Here is a 20,000-nt window from a genome sequence, read left to right on the forward strand (position 1 = left end):
ACAAGAGGTTTCGAAATGGAATTTCTCTTGAAACGTTCAGTTTGTAAGTCGCTTTAATACTGCATTCACTATCAAGCGCGGTGCGAGTCAACAATTAAAACAAGTGATTTCAGAGAGGATGGGGGAGAGGAAAAAAAAAGTTATTTACCAGCAAAGGGTCGGTCTGTATAGCAAAAAACTGTGACATCGTTCTTGAAAAAGCAGCAATTTCAAGGCCTCGGTCGCGGTTTTTCCCTATACGGACCTCCCAGCTGGCAAATAACATATTTATTTTGACAATTGGGTGCGTATTACTGCGAGTATTTAAATTACAACAAATGGTATATTTTAAATATTTGATTCTCGTGCTATGGATTCATTTGGCATGGCCTCAAGGAACTTTTGCACTTCTGGAAGTATTTTCAAGTGTCGAGATATAGTGCACATCTTCACGTGTCGCGCACGTGACAAAGTGACCTTTACGTGCACCACTGCACGAACGTTTGGTCATCTTGGAAACATGTTTTCACATCTCACCTTCGTTTCTCCTTCATTTTTTTCTGGAAAAGATGTTTCGACGAATCATTTCGTTTCACCTTAAGCCGTTCAATTAGTGTTTCCTTTCTCAAACACTGAGCAAGAATACCCATCGATCAGTAAAAAACAATGTCAGGCTTAGCCACTTTGGCATAAATACACTATTTTTACCTCTTTTCCATGGTCCAGTGGTCATTGTCACCACCTGTAATGAAGATAATCTGGGTCCGGGTATTCACTACATACACAGTCGAACATCATGAGAATCGCAATGTAAGGCCGATGTGAGAAGGACAAACTTCTCTCTGTTCTTTTCTTTAGCGCTAAATTGACCATACACCACTCACTGTACTTTTGCAGGCCCGAGTATAGGCTACTAGTAGCCTCTTGTTCCTGGATAGAGTGGTTGTCACGTGGTTTCCTATCGTCGACGATAGGCCCCAGTCTACGCTCGGCTAAGCTACATAAACTTCTAAGCTTCAGAAAGCGGCCATTTTGTGGGTGTAACACAGTGCGTTGTCGAAGATCGTTTTTTATCTGGTTATTCGTTCTTCTTTTCTGCTTGGATTTTACACGCCGGCTTTCCTACAGTCGGCTTGTCTTCTAGTAAGTTCGGATTACATCGAGGAGTTGTGCTCTCACAGGACAACATTTCAATTCACGGTCTGGACCTTTGGTACAGGTAGCGCCACATTAAAACTTACGAGTCATAATTTATTGACTCTCGCAAGCCAACATTTAAAGGCTTGAAACTGCTCAGCAAACCTGCTTGAGAATACCTGAGAATATCTGAAAGTTTCTGAAAGTATTCGAAAGGCTCTGAAGTTACTTGCTGTTGTTGTTGAATCGAATTGGACGAACCATCCACACACATTTGACAAGAGTCTGCTAGCCCACGATTTCGTCAGAAGTAAGTAATATGGGAATCTCTGTTGAACATAACCGATCAAGAATCGGCTCTCATGACAATTTTCTTAAAACAATAGATGCTTTGTCGCGTTTCAAGGATCGTTTTTGGATTATAATGCTAATGATGTTTTACATGAATGTCTTTTATTTACCAACATTGAAACAAGTTGTTGGACAATACGAAATATGGAATGAAGTAGTGTTTTGGTTTATCCAATTTGTGTACTACACTTGCTCACAATGTTTGTTTTGGACCTTTTTGTACAGTAGATTAGCACTTTGCATGATGCCAAGTTCATCTATTCATTTCATGTTTCCACATAGCTTCCATGATCAGGCTACTATAATATTAATTCTTGTGTAGATAAATACTGTACAGTAAGCAACTTTAAATGTAGATTTTGAAATGTAAATAATTTTCTTATATATATATATTACTAATTTATTTATTTACATATTTATTTTTATCGGGCGTTACTAAACACAGGAACGGAACGGAACGGAACGGAATATACCGGAATAAACCGGAATATGCCGGAATGAGGCGGAATAACACCGGAATGAAACGAAATGAGCAAGAATGGTACCGGAAGATACCGAAACGAGCCGGAATGACACCGGAATGACACCGGAATGAGGCGGAATGACACCCAAATAAAGCGGAATATACCGCAATAAACCGGAATATGCCGGAACAAGGCGGAATGACATCGGAATGAAACGGAATGGACTAGAATGGTACCAGAATATACCGGAATGAGGCGGAATGACACCGGAATGAGACAGAATGAACAAGAATGTTACCGGAATATACCGGAACGAGGTAGAATGACAACAGAATAAGGCAGAATAAACCAGGGACCGGTTGCTCGAAGCCTGGCTAGCGCTAACCATTGGTTATAGGTTTCCATGGTATTTAACGCTGGTTAGGGCTAACCATGCTTCGAGTAACCCGGGCCAGAAGGACACCAGAATCAAGCTGATTAGCGTGGACCGGAATGACAAGGAACAAAAAATGATTCATTCTGTGAATGAATAAATGTTGCAGAATAGAGAGACTGACAGAATAAAGAAACAGTTTACATTAAAGGGGAAGTAACAAGGCTTTGAACGACGATCGATCGATCTTTTTTCTGTGCTTGTGACTTCTTTCTTCAAACGAGGAAACACTGCGTTCAGGTTCGATGGCATTATTGCCAACAATCGGGAAGAGAAAAGAAGTCTTCCGGCCCTTTGAACGAATCTATTTCCGTATATCTCCATCACGTGTGGGTGGTGGGAAGCAGGCAAGCAGCAACGGTAATTAGTTTGTGGTTCACTGAACTTGATTGTGATTGGTCAATACACAATTGACCTGTCAGAATGAAATAAAAATGTTCACGGATTTTCTGACTCGCACAGTGAAAGCCGCCTCCGAGATCCATAGACAAAAACAATTAGCATAACATTCTTTTTTATGTTGCTACTGTATTCGTTCACGAAAAAAAAGGTTACTTCCACAACAAATTATTATTCATTTTCTCGTGATCAAAGTGTTCCAAATGTTACAAAAGGCAAAAACACATGCAATTCCCTTAGGGAATCACGTGACACAACAAAAGCTGACTGAGACAACGGAAAATCGGTCGGCGCTAACTAAAACAAAATTTTCGCACTTTCAGGTTCATTCCGGTATATTCCGCTTTATTTGGGTGTCATTCCACCTCATTCCGGTGTCATTCCGGTGTCATTCCGGCTCGTTTCGGTATATTCCGGTACCATTCTTGTTCATTTCGTTTCATTCCGGTGTTATTCCGCCTCATTCCGGCATATTCCGGTTTATTCCGGTATATTCCGTTCCGTTCCTGTGTTTAGTAACGCCCATTTTTATCTCCTAGTATAGTGTATACTGTTTTAGGAGTATTCCTATTAAAGCATTAAAGCTTGAACTTGGTAAACACACTGGCATAAAATTACAGGGTCAATAATAAGAAAACTTCAAAGATTCTGGTGTTTAAAGTCATACGATACCATAATGAACTTCGCTGTACATTGAACTCTGTTGTTTTTTTAGTAATCTTTCTGTTTGTTGTTCCTGAAATCTATTATGATGACACTTTGGGTGTGTTCTTTTGGGGTGATCTGGATCGTGATCAGTGATCCAAGATTACTCACATGGTTCATCAAAGGAACTGACGAGTCCGTGACCACAGAGGATTCATCAGTTCCTTTGATGCACCATTATTCCACTGATCTTGGATCACTGATCCTGATCCTGATAACCCCAAAGAAATGCACCCTCTATCTCTATTGAACTTTTTGTTAAAACCTCCAGGTAAAATTGTTAATCTTATTGGGTTAAAAATTATTAGCAACATTTGATTCATTAAAATATTGCTTGTGTTCAGATATTGTTACGCATCTATCTTTTTTCCCCAAATTCTTCCATTTGCAACCCCGAAGCCACTTACATCAACTAAATTTTTATGTGTTTCTTTATTGAAAATTCAGCATTATGATACTTTACGTGCATATATAGTCAAAAATTAGTCGTACATTCAAACCAAATCAAGCTCCCAATGTGGCTTCTAGCAAAGGTTTCATCATTTCCTGTATGTCCCAGCCCTTCTGCAAAGTTTTGTGCTCCTGCGCTAGTACACGAAATGCCAAAAACATTCATACGAAATGCTTCCCAGGAGTTGATTTCACATCACTTGCCCTGGACAAACTCAGAACTCAATTTCACTTGGATACGTAAATCATGACTGAATCTGTCAGCTCACTATAAGACATGATGCTGACATTTTTTCAGTTCCTTAAATCCGCAGGTTACATGTATTATTATTACATAATTATGCTCAATTACTCCGAGATAGCGAACCAATCATATTGCTTGAAACGCCAAGATCACTGAGTGAGTATATACTAATGACAATTATTGTTTTCATTATTTAAGGTATCCCCCCCCCCCCCCCCCCTCCCCCTTGAGAGTGTTATACTTTTCAAACACCCCCCTTTCAGTACCTCTAATTTTCTGGGGGATCCTCCAATTTCCTTACACGCGTATTTCAAAATATATCTTGTCATGAATTTCAACGGGTAGCAACCGAACATCTGTTGAAGACAAGCAACTGCTAAGCCTCACGACTTCATTCTTGTAACCACACTTTTAGAACCTGTTCACTGCTGATTCGGGTAAAATTTTGAGACGACAGTAGAACTTTGAAGTCTGGTTTGGAGAAAATATTGACATTTTTTCCTCTGAAAACCGTCACAATGAACGCGTAATAACTTTCAATTGTTCAAAATGGGATTAAGCTCTTTATGGCGATTCTACCACATTTTCTTTTTAATATCCAGCCTAGTAAATTAGCCGGTATCGATCAAATAGTATTCTTATAAGCGGCCAAGAGAGACATGGAATTTGCACTCGCAATTGAAATTTCACAGCATTCAACTCGTAATTACAATCTCAATTTGACTAATTTGCTCTTAAACTTCGATCTTTGCTTGTGCAATTCAACATTCCTGAAACCTTGTCTGCGTTGCAAAGAAAATTAACCATACAATACTACAAGAGGCTGCTTAATAGATTGCTGTGGTCTAGATGTTAACCCGAAAGAAAAACAAGAAAAGTATACCGCCATGCCAAGTCGTTTGTTCCCATTGTTTTAAGGCCCTTTTAAACTGTTTCAACACGCTTTCAACAATGTTGGACGACCTGTTCAAACGCACCGAACGTTTGGTTCAACAAAGTGTTGAATGCATGTTGAAGCAAATGCTGAAACCGTTTAAACGGGTCTTTAGTTCTTACTCTTCCAGAAAAAATGCGATACTTAAAACGTGGGCCCTGATTTATGCGAAAAAATTCTTTCTTTTTAGACCAGGGAGGTCTTGGAGATGACATCCCGGCTGCTGGTAGATTTCAAAAGCCGGATTACAAACACTGGCGGCGACATTCCCCTGCGATAATTACTCAGTGGAGCTTTGTTGACTTCCTTTTGCGCTTGAAAGGACGTAAAAAACTGACAAAGCAATTTCGAGCGTGCGACTATTACAAATTATGGAAGGAATAATTGAACTAAATTGTGAAATCGACACAAAACGGAAACATGGTAACGCAATCCTTTACAGGCATGCAAAACCCGAATCCTCCTTCAGCATTCCGGAAACGTTCCGTCGCGGCTGAGAGCAAAAACTGAACTTCTTGGGATACGCTGAAGGAGAGTCAAACACTGGTTGGCAAAAGTATGAACTCTTCTCTTACCTTTGAAAACTTTCAGGCCAAATGTTGTGGCTCTCTTTGTGTTCTGTAGCACAGCATCATCTTGTATTCTCAATATTTCCGATTCATAAATGCTGGCGAGTTTACGCCGGCCATTTGTTTTGTTTGGATCACGCATTATTCACTCCCTACGGAGATATATATATGTATAGTAATTATGCTCAATTACTCCGAGATAGCGAACCAATCATATTGCTTGAAACGCCAAGTTCACTGAGTGAGTATATATACTAATGACAATTATTGTTTTCATTATTTAAGGTATCCCCACCCCCCCCCCCCCCCTCCTCCCCTTGAGAGTGTTATATTTTTCAAACACCCCCCTTTCAGTACCTCTAATTTTCTGGGGGATCCTCCAATTTCCTTACACGCGTATTTCAAAATATATCTTGTCATGAATTTCAACGGGTAGCAACCGAACATCTGTTGAAGACAAGCAACTGCTAAGCCTCACGACTTCATTCTTGTAACCACACTTTTAGAACCTGTTCACTGCTGATTCGGGTAAAATTTTGAGACGACAGTATAAGTTTGAAGTCTGGTTTGGAGAATTTCCTCTGAAAACCGTCACAATGAACGCGTAATAACTTTCAATTGTTCAAAATGGGATTAAGCTCTTTATGGCGATTCTACCACATTTTCTTTTTAATATCCAGCCTAGTAAATTAGCCGGTATCGATCAAATAGTATTCTTATAAGCGGCCAAGAGAGACATGGAATTTGCACTCGCAATTGAAATTTCACAGCATTCAACTCGTAATTACAATCTCAATTTGACTAATTTGCTCTTAAACTTCGATCTTTGCTTGTGCAATTCAACATTCCTGAAACCTTGTCTGCGTTGCAAAGAAAATTAACCATACAATACTACAAGAGGCTGCTTAATAGATTGCTGTGGTCTAGATGTTGAGATGTTAACCCGAAAGAAAAACAAGAAAAGTATACCCCCATGCCAAGTCGTTTGTTCCCATTCTTTTAAGGCCCTTTTAAACTGTTTCAACACGCTTTCAACAATGTTGGACGACCTGTTCAAACGCACCGAACGTTTGGTTCAACAAAGTGTTGAATGCATGTTGAAGCAAATGCTGAAACCGTTTAAACGGGTCTTTAGTTCTTACTCTTCCAGAAAAAATGCGATACTTAAAACGTGGGCCCTGATTTATGCGAAAAAATTCTTTCTTTTTAGACCGGGGAGGTCTTGGAGATGACATCCCGGCTGCTGGTAGATTTCAAAAGCCGGATTACAAACACTGGCGACATTCCCCTGCGATAATTACTCAGTGGAGCTTTGTTGACTTCCTTTTGCGCTTGAAAGGACGTAAAAAACTGACAAAGCAATTTCGAGCGTGCGACTATTACAAATGATGGAAGGAATAATTGAACTAAATTGTGAAATCGACACAAAACGGAAACATGGTAACGCAATCCTTTACAGGCATGCAAAACCCGAATCCTCCTTCAGCATTCCGGAAACGTTCCGTCGCGGCTGAGAGCAAAAACGGAACTTATTGGGATACGCTGAAGGAGAGGAAACATTGCCTGTTCCTTCAGCGTCAAACAAGTACCGTTTTCGTTGTCCATACCGATGAATACGTCAAGAAAGCGACAACGGAAGAGCTTTTTTGCTATAAATAGGAGCGTCCATTTCCAGTTTCACGCACTTGAGGGAAATAGCAGAGAGCAACGAGCGTCTTCAAGGAGTTTCAACTTATTCTGAGAATAGCCAAACTCAGCGAAATTAAGCAGGTAAGCAGGATAGTTTAACTTCAGTAGGTGGCTGTAAAACGGTCAACGTTTTCAATGTTCACTAGACACTTCGTTTTGTACCTTCTTAATTACATGGATTGGGACACTCCTTCTCCTTCCGTGTCAAGTTTTGTCTTTGAAACCCGAAAACAATTGGCATTTTTTTTGCTTAGAAGTCTCTATGGTTTTCTTGTCGTTTTTTTCTCCCAACTGAAGTAAGAATAAGTTTGCAATAGTGATATATGGGCTAATGACCAAGCGCGAGGAACGAGGCCAATATCCAGCCATCTTGACTGAACAAGTTTGGTCAAATTTGTAACGGCAGCTTCTCAGCCGGGTACGACTGGTTATGTTTCTTCCGAGAATTTGTTTAAACCATCGAAAAGAAACTTACGGACAAATTCTAGCTGATATTTACAGAGCGGTTGGAATAGAAGTTATCCGGAAAACAACAGCCAATTTTCAGAACTTGTATTAAAGCAATCCGTGCGCTCGTAAAATACTAGCCTGCGTAGCAAGCGTTCGTGTTCGACAGAAGAGCTTCGAACCGATTTTCTGCAAGCTGGCCGCACGAAAGTTGGGGCAAGAGACTGAGGGAACGTTTGCAAGAAGACCCCCTATTTTTGAAAAACCCATTCGCCCACGAACGGGGGCTTCTGATTGGTGCGGCACAGTCACAATAATTGACAGGTGACAAATTCTGGAGCAAAATATTTCTCTTAAGTTCTAGCGTGTCAAAGGCAATGGTGGAAGATGTGGAAGGTTTTGAATCGTGTGTCGAAGCTGAGCGAATCGGGTCTCGGGTTTTACATTGAAAAGGAAAAAAGAACTGTCAATGCTCCATCTCTTTAACTGTATAGATGTAATGGCCGTTTTGCCAACAGGATTGGGAAAAAGCTTAATTTTTCAGATGTTTGTCATGATGTGCGGAGTGCGAAATAAAAGAACTTAAAACGAAGAACCGGCTTCTCGAGTATCATTGTGATTTCTCCATGTCAAAGCATAATACGCGATCAAGTAAGTGGTTGAGGTGAATTCTATGGGAATGACAGCCTGTAATTACTGGGTTGCCAGTATGGCAATCCCAGTCGGAAAAAGGGTAGCATTTGTTCGGTGTTTTTATTTTCTTTTTTTTTTTTTCCGTGTCGGTAAAAGTCTTGCCTGTCACTTCCCTGCTAAGTGGTGTCTTTGTGCATAGAGCCTTCTGCGCGTATTTTCTTAGGATCGAGAGGGTAGTGAGAAATGCGTAGATTTCTCTGGTGGACACAGTAGAACGATTAAACTTAACCAGCAATGGCGTCGAAAGTCATGTAACGCGAATGGCGTTTTAGTGGATCTTTGAACAAAATATACTTTTATAAAGCTCAATAATGGCAAGGCAAATGAATACTGAACAATACAGGCGGTGGAATCTTAAAAGCGACAAGTAATGGACTTCGACAACAATCTGTCGCCCGTCGAGCCGTCTTTTACCAAGTGTGCTGTTATGTAGAACACTGAAGATTCGTAGGGCAGCAATAATAGTGAATTCAAATAGACCAGGTGGATTGGATGGAATTTCAAGCGTTAAAATCGCTGAAAAGTTAAGATTATTTTCATAGCGATGCAATTGCGTGTCTTCACCACGTGTTCCTTTGATCTCACATAATTGTGTTTTCCGTCAAAATTTTCGCTTGTTTTAGCTTTCGCTCGAACATATTTACCTTTATTACATGTCCAGTGAATAGTTTTATCCTCAGGGATGAATTTTCCGTCGAAAAATCGGTTATTTGGGTGGTTTTTGGCAAACAGAGGTTAATTATTCGTAATGCGATCGCTTCCGTTGCCGTTAGCAACGGGTCGCAAATTTGACACTTTTATCGCATTATCACATTACGCATTGATCGCTAATCCGATTATTCCTAAAAATCTAAAAATATTCGTGCCTCGTCAGTTTTCGGTCGAACTGATGTCCAAGAAAGCAGATAAATTGCAGAAAAGTTTAGTTTTGCATCCAAAAATTCGTAATTCGTAACGCTAAAATGACCAAATTTTGTCTGGAAAACATATTTTACTGTTATTTTTCTTAAATTTTTTCTTTCAACTTTCGCTTTTATAAAATGTTTCAGTTGTCTGTAAATAAGTTATATGCTGTTGGAAAGCTTATTTACTTAGCTTGAAAATGATTCATTTTTTTCCCCTAACTTTAAATATTTTTTGAGAAAAAAAAACATTTTTTGGCGATTTACCGCGGTTTTCTCGCAGTTGGGAAAGTAGGAAAAAGAGTAAACAGGCCGGTAGCCAGGTTTTTAACCTCAGAAAAGGATCTGTTTCGTCATTTTCCGAGGTCGTGACAGGGGCAATATTCCCCAGTATGGCTTGAGCTAGCTCGGTTAGTAAGTAGTTTATTATATGGTTTTTAAACTCGTGGATACGCGAAGCGTAGAAACGGGTTTCTTGCGGGGACTCCGATATGCAAATGTGTCACTCACTCACTCACTCAGGTGTAGACAATGTTCGTAATTAGTCGGCCTTAACGAGACTGCCCGAACCCGAGGCCATGTTGGAATAGTAACCGCGCAGTCCGAGCCCATCGCCATATTGAAATAGCAACCGCGCAATCAGCGTGAGTGCATGCATCGTGGCAGCCCGCATTGATTGTGCATTGCATTGGGGTGATTTTGTAGCTTTAACACGACCATTAATACCAAGCGTCTTTCCTAAATTGAAGTGGAGTTGACTTCAGTACTATGGTCAACTTGAAGACTGAATTTCAGGAGCCTTTGACTCGCCCAGGCGTTAAACATGGCGAGGAGATGAGCGTTTGCTCTTCGACCCCTCAAGCTCACGGGGGGTATATAAATTCCAGCTTGCTGGAGAGTGACCAGAAAATGAGTAAATCTTATGCTAATGTGCTAAGCTTTGGTGAGAATGTGCCTTATTTGTCGGCCATGACGAACTTATATGAGCGAAACGAACACTTCTTAATGAGCGAAACGGCCACTAAAAACAGGACAAACATGGGCAGAATTGACGAGATCACGCGACACCAAAGAACTTATGTGGCCACCCAGGACAACAAACATTGCTCTAAAGACCTGTGTACTGATTCAAGCTTAAATACTGGTAGGAATGGAGATGAAGAAGTATCCAAACGGTCAAGAAGTAATTCAAAGTTTACTTGTAAATATGCCTGCCGTGACAGAGAACCATCGAGATTGCGATTTAAGAAAATCATTAAAATGTTCAAAAAAAGTAAGTCAAGTATAAAGCGTATTAAGCGTTATATTATTTACAACACACCACATTCGTCTGGGCTGAAAAACTTTCTAGCCATTGATTTCCGAATTTACCTTGCCACTAGATTGTGTAGAAGTAGACCTGTTGGAAAGAATACTTCTTCAGCTTGCCGTTGTATGACTCATGATATTTATATCAAAACAAGAACTAATACTAGTAAGCATAAACATACAGATGTATTGCTTTATGTTAATGATGGTTGTGGCTTGAATAACTGTTATTCAATAAAGTGTAATAAACAACAAGAAAAGTATTGTGTTTCAAGGGCAAAGATATGTACTTCAGGTGACATTGAGTTGAACCCAGGTCCTGTTAATGGTTATTTGTTGTTGCAATCTAGATTAGCTCAACGTGGCTTGTCAATATTAGATGTTGGTGGTGCAGGTGATTGTTTTTTTAGAGCAGTATCTCATCAACTGTATGGTGCACCTAGGTATCATATGAACATTCGTAGTGTTGGTGTTCAATATATGAGAGCTAACCCAGACAGATTCATTGAAAGTATTACAGGGGATTCATGGGCAAGGTATTTTGCTAATATGTCACAACAGAGTACATGGGCTGAAGCACTTGTAATACAAGCAGTTGCCGATGCATTCCATTTGGCAAAAGAGGCTACTTATTTTGATGTACCTTACGTGCATTAAATTAGAGACTAGCAGTTCCACCTTACCTACAGCATTGAGTGGAATGCAATGACAAAGGTCTGTAAGCTCAAATGGGAAGAAAAAAACTTCTTGAATACATGCAAATTTTCCCAGTAATCTTCTCATCACGTGACAAACACAAACTTATATGTATGTGTGTGTGTCTGTGTGTGTGATTTAATTACCTTTTGCTTTGTTTTTGCAAGCCCGTAATCGGCCCGTGGGCATTACGGGAGAATAATGCCCTACAATTCAGTCACAATTAGCCAATCAGAGCGCGCGTTATATCCCCTAGAAACACAAGCCATATAACAAATGGTCTTAATGACCCCCCAACTTGAAAGAAAGTGCCTGGAACGCTGCACGTACCACAGGCAACCTAGTGTACTCTCACGGAGGGTTAGTTTAAATGAAAATCTGGACTGCTTGGGAAATTCAATATTATTTACGTGTCAGCTGAAGCCGCTATGGCGTTTCCCTAATTCATTAAAAGCAAAAGATTCGATCGTTATTTGACAAAACTTTGGCAGCGCTTATTGTCGACGAAAAGTTTGGACTGAACTGAAGTGAGCTTTTCGCTCGCTTGCAAAAGATACTTTATTTGCGCAGGATGAATAAATAAAATGCCTGCGAACTATCAGAATCCACATGTTTCAGGATCAAGGAAATTCGTCAAATTCTCTGCATACCTTGCCTGATGTAAGCTTGAGTCCTATATCATGGATTGAGACAAGACGAAGACAACTACGCAGCCTGTTAAATCTTCTCTTAATTATTGTGAGAAGAAAGTGGTTCCTCTGTAAAGTTATTCGATTTTTTAAGGCACTTTTACGTGCTATTTGATCTACGATTTCGTGACGATTTGACCAAAAACGTACTGTGGATTATCAAACTAGCGAGGAGGTTTGCCTGTAATTTCCAGGAGATTTAGTACGATCCATTTCGTCAACCACTCTGCACCAACAAAATAGCCAGCAAGTCGCACTGAAATCGTCGTTAGTTTTAAACTTAAACCTATTTGAATAGTTTCATGGTCAGCTTTGCTGGAGATTTGCATTTAACGGCTTTACTTACTACCCATCGAACTCTGTACGAGTTTCTAAATTTCGTATTTTACGAGCGCACGGATTGCTTACAAGTTCTGAAAATTGGCTGTTGTTTTCGATAACTTCTATTCCAACCGCTCTGCAAATATCAGCTAGAATTTGCCCGTAAGTTTCTTTTCGATGGTTTAAACAAATTCTCAGAAGAAACATAACCAGTCGTTCCCGGCTTAGAAGCTGTCGTTACAAATTTAACATTTAAAATCACACTGGCAAATTCTGCGTTGATCACTCGGTGTTTCCTCGGTGCCTCGGTTTGTTTTGTTGGAAGCCAACATGTGTTAACATGGTTATCTTTTATTGGCTAATTTGTTAATAAGACGTCAATCAGCGTGTGTCAAGTCAACCATAAAAAGGTGGGCGTTTTTCAAAAATAGGGGGTCTTCTTGCAAGCGTTCCCTCAGTCTCTTGCCCCAACTTCCGCGCGGCCAGTTTGCGGAAAATCGTTTTGAAGCTCTTTTTGTCGAAAAGGAACGCTTGCTACGCAGGCTAGTAAAATACGAAATTTAGAAACATAACTCGTACAGAGTTCGATGGGTAGTAAGGCCGTTAAATGCAAATCTCCAGCAAAGCTGACCATGGAACCATTCAAGACGTTTAAGTTTTAAACTAGCGACGATTTCAGTGCGACTTTTTTGGCTATTTCTTGGTGCAGAGTGGTTGACGAAATGGATCGTACTAAATCTCCTGGAAATTACAGGCAAACCTCCACGCTAGTTTGATAATCCACAGAACGTTTTTGGTCAAATCGTCACGAAATCGTAGATCAAATAGCATGTAAAAGTGCGTTAATTAATCGCATGTACAAAGGAGCCGCTTTCTTCTCACAATAAGAGAAGATTTAACAGGATGCGTAGTTGTCTTCATCTTGTCTCGATCCATGATATAGGACTCAAGCTTACATTAGGCAAGGTAAGCAGAGAATTTGACGAACTTCCTTGATGCTGAAACATGTGGATACTGATAGTTCGCAGGCATTTTATTAATTCATCCTGCGTAAATAAAGTATCTTTCGCAAGCGAACGAAAAGCTTACTTCAGTTCAGTCCAAACTTTTCGTCGACAATAAGCGCTGCCAAAGTTTTGTTAAATAACGATCGAATCTTTCGCTTTTAGTGAATTACGGAAACGCCATAGCGGCTTCAGCTGACATGTAAATAATATTGAATTTCCCTTGATGGATATCGTCTAAGCAGTCCAGATTTTCATTTAAATCACAGGCTGTCATTCCCATAGAATTTACCTCAACCACTTACTTGATCGCGTATGATGCTTTGAAATGGAGAAACCACGATGATACTCGAGAAACCTGTTCTTCGTTTTAAGGTATTTTATTTCGCACTCCGCACAACATGACAAACATCTGAAAAATTAGTTTCCGAATCCTGTTGGCAAAACGGCCATTACATCTATACAGTTAAAGAGATGGCGCATTGACAGTTCTTGTTCCCTTTTCAATGTAAAACCCGAGACCCGATTCCCTCAGCTTCGACACACGATTCAAAACTATCCACATCTTCCACCATTCCCTTTGTCACGCTAGAACTCAGAAGAAATATTTTGCTCCAGAATTTGTCACCTGTCAATTATCGTGACTATGCCGCACCAATCTGAAGCCCCCGTTCGTGGGCGAACGGGTTTTTCAAAAATAGGGGGTCTTCTTGCAAGCGTTCCCTCAGTCTCTTGCCCCAACTTTCGCGCGGCCAGTTTGCGGAAAATCGTTTCGAAGCTCTTTTGTCAAACAGGAACGCTTGCTGCGCAGGCTAGCCAGTATAAAAGACTGGTCGCATTCTCAAATATTCCCTCTTGCTTTCGCAGCTAGTATACCTCTTGGCGAAAACATTTTCCCCTCCCTCCTCGCCCTTATCGCCACATTTCGGATTGACATTTATGCTATGTATTTAGTCACTTACCAGCCGTGCCTTTGCCGAAAATGATAATTTAATTACCATGGACATTGTTAACAACTAACGTTTTTTGGAGTTTCGATTAAAACCGCCACAGTATAAGTGGCCAAGAAATGCCAATTCACGAGTTGATCATTTGTTGTACGTCATATCATATATGCAGCAAACTAGTGCGACCCTACGTACAGAGAGCTTCCGAATTCAGTTCAGTACAATGTTCGGCATAAAAATATTTATTATATGACTAGCTCCGTGAGCAGGCAAGATGAGCCAAATCCCGCGCTGTTATTGGCTACCCGAACGGGCAAGATGGAGCTATCTTGCCCGCTCGGGATTTCTTGCTTGGTCCAAAGATAATTTTTTGGTGTTTTATCAGAATACCCGGCCACTGAAATATCTCATCAAATCCTGCTACCGCAGTCCCGCAGTCGACATAATATACATAGTATTCTTATATAAACGTCACGAAATATGCCGCTTGCATCGAACGCATTACTGATTAGGCCTAAGCATTCTCGTAAAATTTTAGCTTTCCTTTTGCGGTTCGGTCAACTACACCTTTCACGAGATCATGTGAAGCGGGACTGCGGACCGCGGTAGCACTTCACTTCAACACTTAGTAAATACATATTGACTTCTTAGCCGACTGCGGACCACGGGAGCAGTATACGTAGATTTAAGGAGGGCGTGAGTGGCCGGGTATTCTGAAGTTGCTCCCCTTTATTAACCAAGCTTGTTCGATCAAGATAGCTGGATGTTGGCCTCGTTCCTTTTTGTGTTTATGGACCGAGAAGATAAAACACGCAAAAAAAGAACTTGGCCGATATCCAGCCATCTTGACCGAACAAGCTTAGTCAATAACCCGTATATATGAGAGATAGTGAATGTATGAAATGTCATATATTTGAACTGCAGGTATGTCGATCATCGCACTTTGTGAAGTATGGCGATCATCGCACTTTGTGAAGCAACTTAAGAGTGCACGTTTTCTCAAATGTTGTCCAGATGTAGCCTATTATGTTACCAAATGCACTGTATAGCTTTTCACGTCATGCGCATTTTTATTTTTGAAAAAATGCAATGTTAAGAGTTCATGTTGAGATCGTCATTTTTTCTTTAGAAATTTACTCTCACTTTGCCTCAAGTTTCGCTACAAAATCGAAATTGAATTCGTATTGGCTCAAAACTTCCTAAAAGCTGTTCTTTGTTATCTAGACATCCGGTGTACGCGGTTTTCGGGAAATTTGAACCACGTTTAGCGCCAAAATATCTTCAATTAGCTGGTCTTGGTTACCCGAGATAGCTCTCGTTGTTCACATGAGAATTGCGCAACCGAGACAAAATGATGCACATAATCTAAGAATCGTCGTTTCCGTTGGCTGCAGTGAGGATTTTGGCGGGAAAAGCCTTTTGATTCGAAACGGAACGCTAGCAACAGATAGACTATCAGGCCCTAGACTTGTTGCTTCTTTCATTTTAATTTCATGCGCGCACATTTAAGGCCTTGCTGTCTCGTTCTGGGTAGTCGAGTCAAACTGTTTACATGGAAAAAAGTTGTCTCGCATGCCAGGGCACCCTACCTGCCGAGGCGAGACAACCCCCACTAGTTTTCTGGCTCTCCTCATGTAAACGGTTCATAGAACTTTTCAAAGAACCAAGTGGACAAATAGCTCGCCCAAGGTAATTCAGGGGGTTGAGAATCTCCAATTATTCTACAAATTGCTATGGATAAATAGTACTAGTGTCGGTCAACAGCCGGTATACTTCCTATTATTATTCAATACGTTCAATTGTCTCCTAGGGTCCGTTCATTTTAACAATGTTGACATTCTCTTAGAAGGGCAAATCTGGCTCTATCTTTTTCTGGTAATCTCATAATATCACAAACTGAATATCTGTGCGATAGGAAAATTTTGCGTGCAGCTGGGAACCGTATTTCCTCAAAGGGGTTGTGTCAGGGCAGTGCAGTTCATTTTGTGCCGTTTTACAATCTACACGCTCCTTCGACGGATTTGTCTAAATTTTTCAACACAGCCCCTTTAACCTCACTGTTTCGGGAGGTCACGTGACATAATTATCCATTTTAGATGGACAAGTACGGATTTTCCGGTAAAGCCATCTGATTGTTTTTCGATCGAATGAACATAAAAGAAGACCAGTAGTGCTTTAAGGAAAAGTGTTAAGTTTGTGCTGTAAGAATCAGTGTTAAGCTTGACCTTATCGAGCTTTAGGATAGTCATACCCACCCTTCCCACGAATGTAGGACATTTGAAAACACATGAATTTGAAGAATTGCCATACAGCGTCTATACATTTTCCAAAAAGATTTTTTTTGAAAGCTTGCCACCTAGAGAGGGGAGCTAGAGAGTCAACGGTGCAAATATTGTTAGATTTTGAGCTTCACTTATGGCATGTTAAAAAACAATGCATTTTTGGGGGTACCTTCAGTCTAGTAAAAAATCACTTAAACTGGATGTTTGGATTGTGTAGAACAGCGTTTGGGAGGATTTTAGAGGTGATACGAGTTGGTTTTTGTGCGAAATTTGACGGCAAGTTGGCTTTAATTTCTGCGGAGCTGGCCACTTGCTAGTTTGTATTATTTCTGTTGATAATTGTATGTGTGATATTATTAAATGTCTGAAATATTATATATTTGAACTGCGGGTATGTCACTCTAAGTGCAAGAGAAGCGCAATTAAACGGTTATGGATTCGAGTCTCGTCCGGGCCTGGATTTTCTCAGGATCATCGATGGTAGCTGTTTTAGTTGCTTCCCAACCTCTGCGATGATCAATTTCACTTAGATTGACATACTCACAGTTCAAATATATATTTCAGATATTGATATCTCTCCTATTTATCTGTTGCTTACTTTGTACATTGTTTTGATTATGCATCATTTTATTTACAGCTGGGAGAGATTATTTGAAAGCACGATGCCAAAAGGTGCACACGCTTTATTGCTTCTTGCTGCCATAATCGCATCCGTGTCCAATCACGCTGCGCTAAAACTGCCATATGAAGTCCTGGACACTATTGTCGGTGAGCTCAGCGATCTCGATGACTTTAAAGACGTGAACACGGTCAACGTATCTGACGAGCGAGGCCCTACTCGTCCGATCTATCGACTTGACCTTGACCCAAACTATGTGGCCTACTACGAGATTGATACCGGAAATAACTACGTAGTGCTATCTGCTGGACCAAACACTGGTGATTACAGAGAAGTAGAGAGTGGACCAGTTCCTAGACCCACGGATGTCCTAGCGCAGCAGGCTCACGGGAACGGCCAGCAATGTGAGAAGTTCTTTCGCCTGTCACCAATGGGGCTATCAGTATGCCAGAATCAAAACGGAACAGTTGTGGCAGCGACATATAACTGGACTGCGGGGGTGCCTGAGGTAAGGTTTTTCCATAGTATACCTTAAAGTGTCACGGCGACAAGGAATGAAGCGAGCGAAAAAATGTACAAAGGAGTTCTTTAGTGGTTCAGTACACGTTATATATTGCTCACTCAGAGATTGGGAAAGAATTTTTTTTTTTTGTATTTTACTACTTAATTACTTTTTTACATTAGAAACAATCCTACATTACCTACAATAACTATTACTTACAACAGCATAACAAATGATTTAAAACTTACATTACTTGCAAAATACACATGTTTTAAAAATCTTTAAGTATACACATAGTTGGGAAAGATGGTATAGCGGTACGACGTTTGCTCCCCCCAGAAAAAAGCTGGCAAAGCACTTGAACGTCCTCTGACGCGTTGTCCTCGTCTGATTTAAGCAGTTAAATTGAATAAACCATTGTATATTTCTGCCGATAGTACAAAAGCTCTTTCGTTTTTAGTGATTGTTTTCACTAATCCTGAAGATGTGCATTTGTTTACAACAAAAGAAGAAGAATCGTTTTCCCTAGATGTTGCTGCCATGGGCGATACTATACATCCTTTAAGTGCCTGTGACTTGGCAGTGGCTGTTTTGGCCGACGCCCGAAAATAGAAAAAGATAGATATAGATAGATATGTTTAATCACTCTTCTTGTAACATTAGGGTAAATTACAAGAGGGGTCAGCAAAGCTAAAACAAAATGTAAATAAATATAATACAACGCAGTGCTACGTGTACTTGAAAGTAATGAACCTGTCTGCACGCTGGAGTCTGTTGATATTTGTGACCTGTCTACTAGAACCTGACCGAAGACCAAATCCATGGTTGACGCTTGTTCGTTCGGGAAGCAGGCTTGCCAGACACGGGAAGGGTGATACAGATAGATCCTGGATAAAGCGTACACAGGTCTGGTCTGCGTCTGCAGACCCGCTCGAACCAGCGCCTGGCAGTAATTCAGGTCCGGGAAAATGATTCTCAGTGCTTCTTTTTGAACAGATTCCAGGAGGTCACTTAAATAGGATGGCAAGCCAGCCCAGACTAGGGCTGCATATTCTAATACGGACCTTACTAAGCTAAAAATTTAAAGGCATTTCTTGTGAACTACTAACCAATGTTGAGTACATTCCCGCTGCAAAGGCTGCTGTGGACACGTACCCAGTATTGGTGCTTAAGGACTCTGCTTTCTGCTTTGTAAAGGTCCTAACGTCGTCCGAGAAAAGGGTCTGAAAAGGATCCGTTAAGGCGATAACCTGCGATCAGGCCCATTTTTAGCTTCGCCCATATGTTCTCTTATGTCGTCGCTCGCTAAAATTGGGCCTGACCAAAAGTCTCTCAAGAATTCCGGACGGTCGGCCAAAATTTGGCCGACCAAACTCGTGATCTGATTGACTGTTGAAACGCCGGAAGTGAAAATGCCATCGTGATTGCGCGGAGCTCTCCCGAAGTCCTCGAGACTAATCCGCCATAAGTGTACGAAAAAATTTGCTTCCTTTTGTTCTTACAATGCCGTGGACGGTGCATCTTGATTTTATTTGTATAAATGGAGATATGCCATCTGAAACATCTCATAACTTGTCCAGAATCTGGTTTGAATCTCTGGAACGAGTGAAATTAGCGATTCCGTTGTCGAGCTCTGTGGCCATGGGGTTGAAAGTACTTTGGCACAAACTTCCCTGATGTTTTGAAAGCTAAAGAGCTGGTTCTTTCAAATGGCAATGAAAGCCGATGCATATTGGTTTCCTGGATGAGACAAGGGACATAGATATCAACAGGAGGAGATGCCGATAAAATCGCAAGTTACACGAATGCATGTTTTGAATATCTGTGTATCAAACGGCTTTATTTATTTACTATACATGACACGGTTTGTTTGCACACTTCATAATATTTCCAGTTGATTTAACCTATAAAAACTCGCACTCCAGAAACTCAAATTTGCATGTTTCCAGAGAGATCAATTGTACAACAATAAAAGAAACTTTGCGAATCCATCTTACTGTTCGTACTCCATCAAAAAAATAAAAATAACAGCCAAACTTATCATGATTTTACTGCGCGCAATTCTAGAAATACACTGCAACTGAAGATATTACCCGAAAAAATCACCAAAGAAACCTTCATGGGCAAACACGTTAAAGGAATAATGTATTTCTCTTTTTTTTTTTCTGTAAAAATCTATTTGCCAAACCGTCCAACGTCAAAATGCTAGGTTATCTCAGTTACAAATTAAGATGGC

The 20,000-nt window shown here is 40.5% G+C and overlaps 1 protein-coding gene across 1 annotated transcript in view; it reads left to right on the forward strand.

The window, feature by feature from the left end:
• The first annotated feature begins 7,000 nt into the window (after positions 1–7,000).
• The window catches only part of LOC138004566 (uncharacterized), a 38,828-nt gene continuing 25,828 nt past the window's right edge, over positions 7,001–20,000 (forward strand). Inside the window, exons 1-2 of the mRNA XM_068851122.1 lie at positions 7,001–7,435; positions 17,281–17,770. Of these exons, the coding sequence (XP_068707223.1) occupies positions 17,306–17,770 (465 nt within the window). The 5' untranslated portion in view covers positions 7,001–7,435; positions 17,281–17,305. The remainder of the gene's footprint in view (positions 7,436–17,280; positions 17,771–20,000) is intronic.

Source organism: Montipora foliosa, chromosome 1 (genome assembly GCF_036669935.1).
Source record: "Montipora foliosa isolate CH-2021 chromosome 1, ASM3666993v2, whole genome shotgun sequence".
Taxonomy (NCBI): Eukaryota; Metazoa; Cnidaria; class Anthozoa; order Scleractinia; family Acroporidae; genus Montipora; species Montipora foliosa.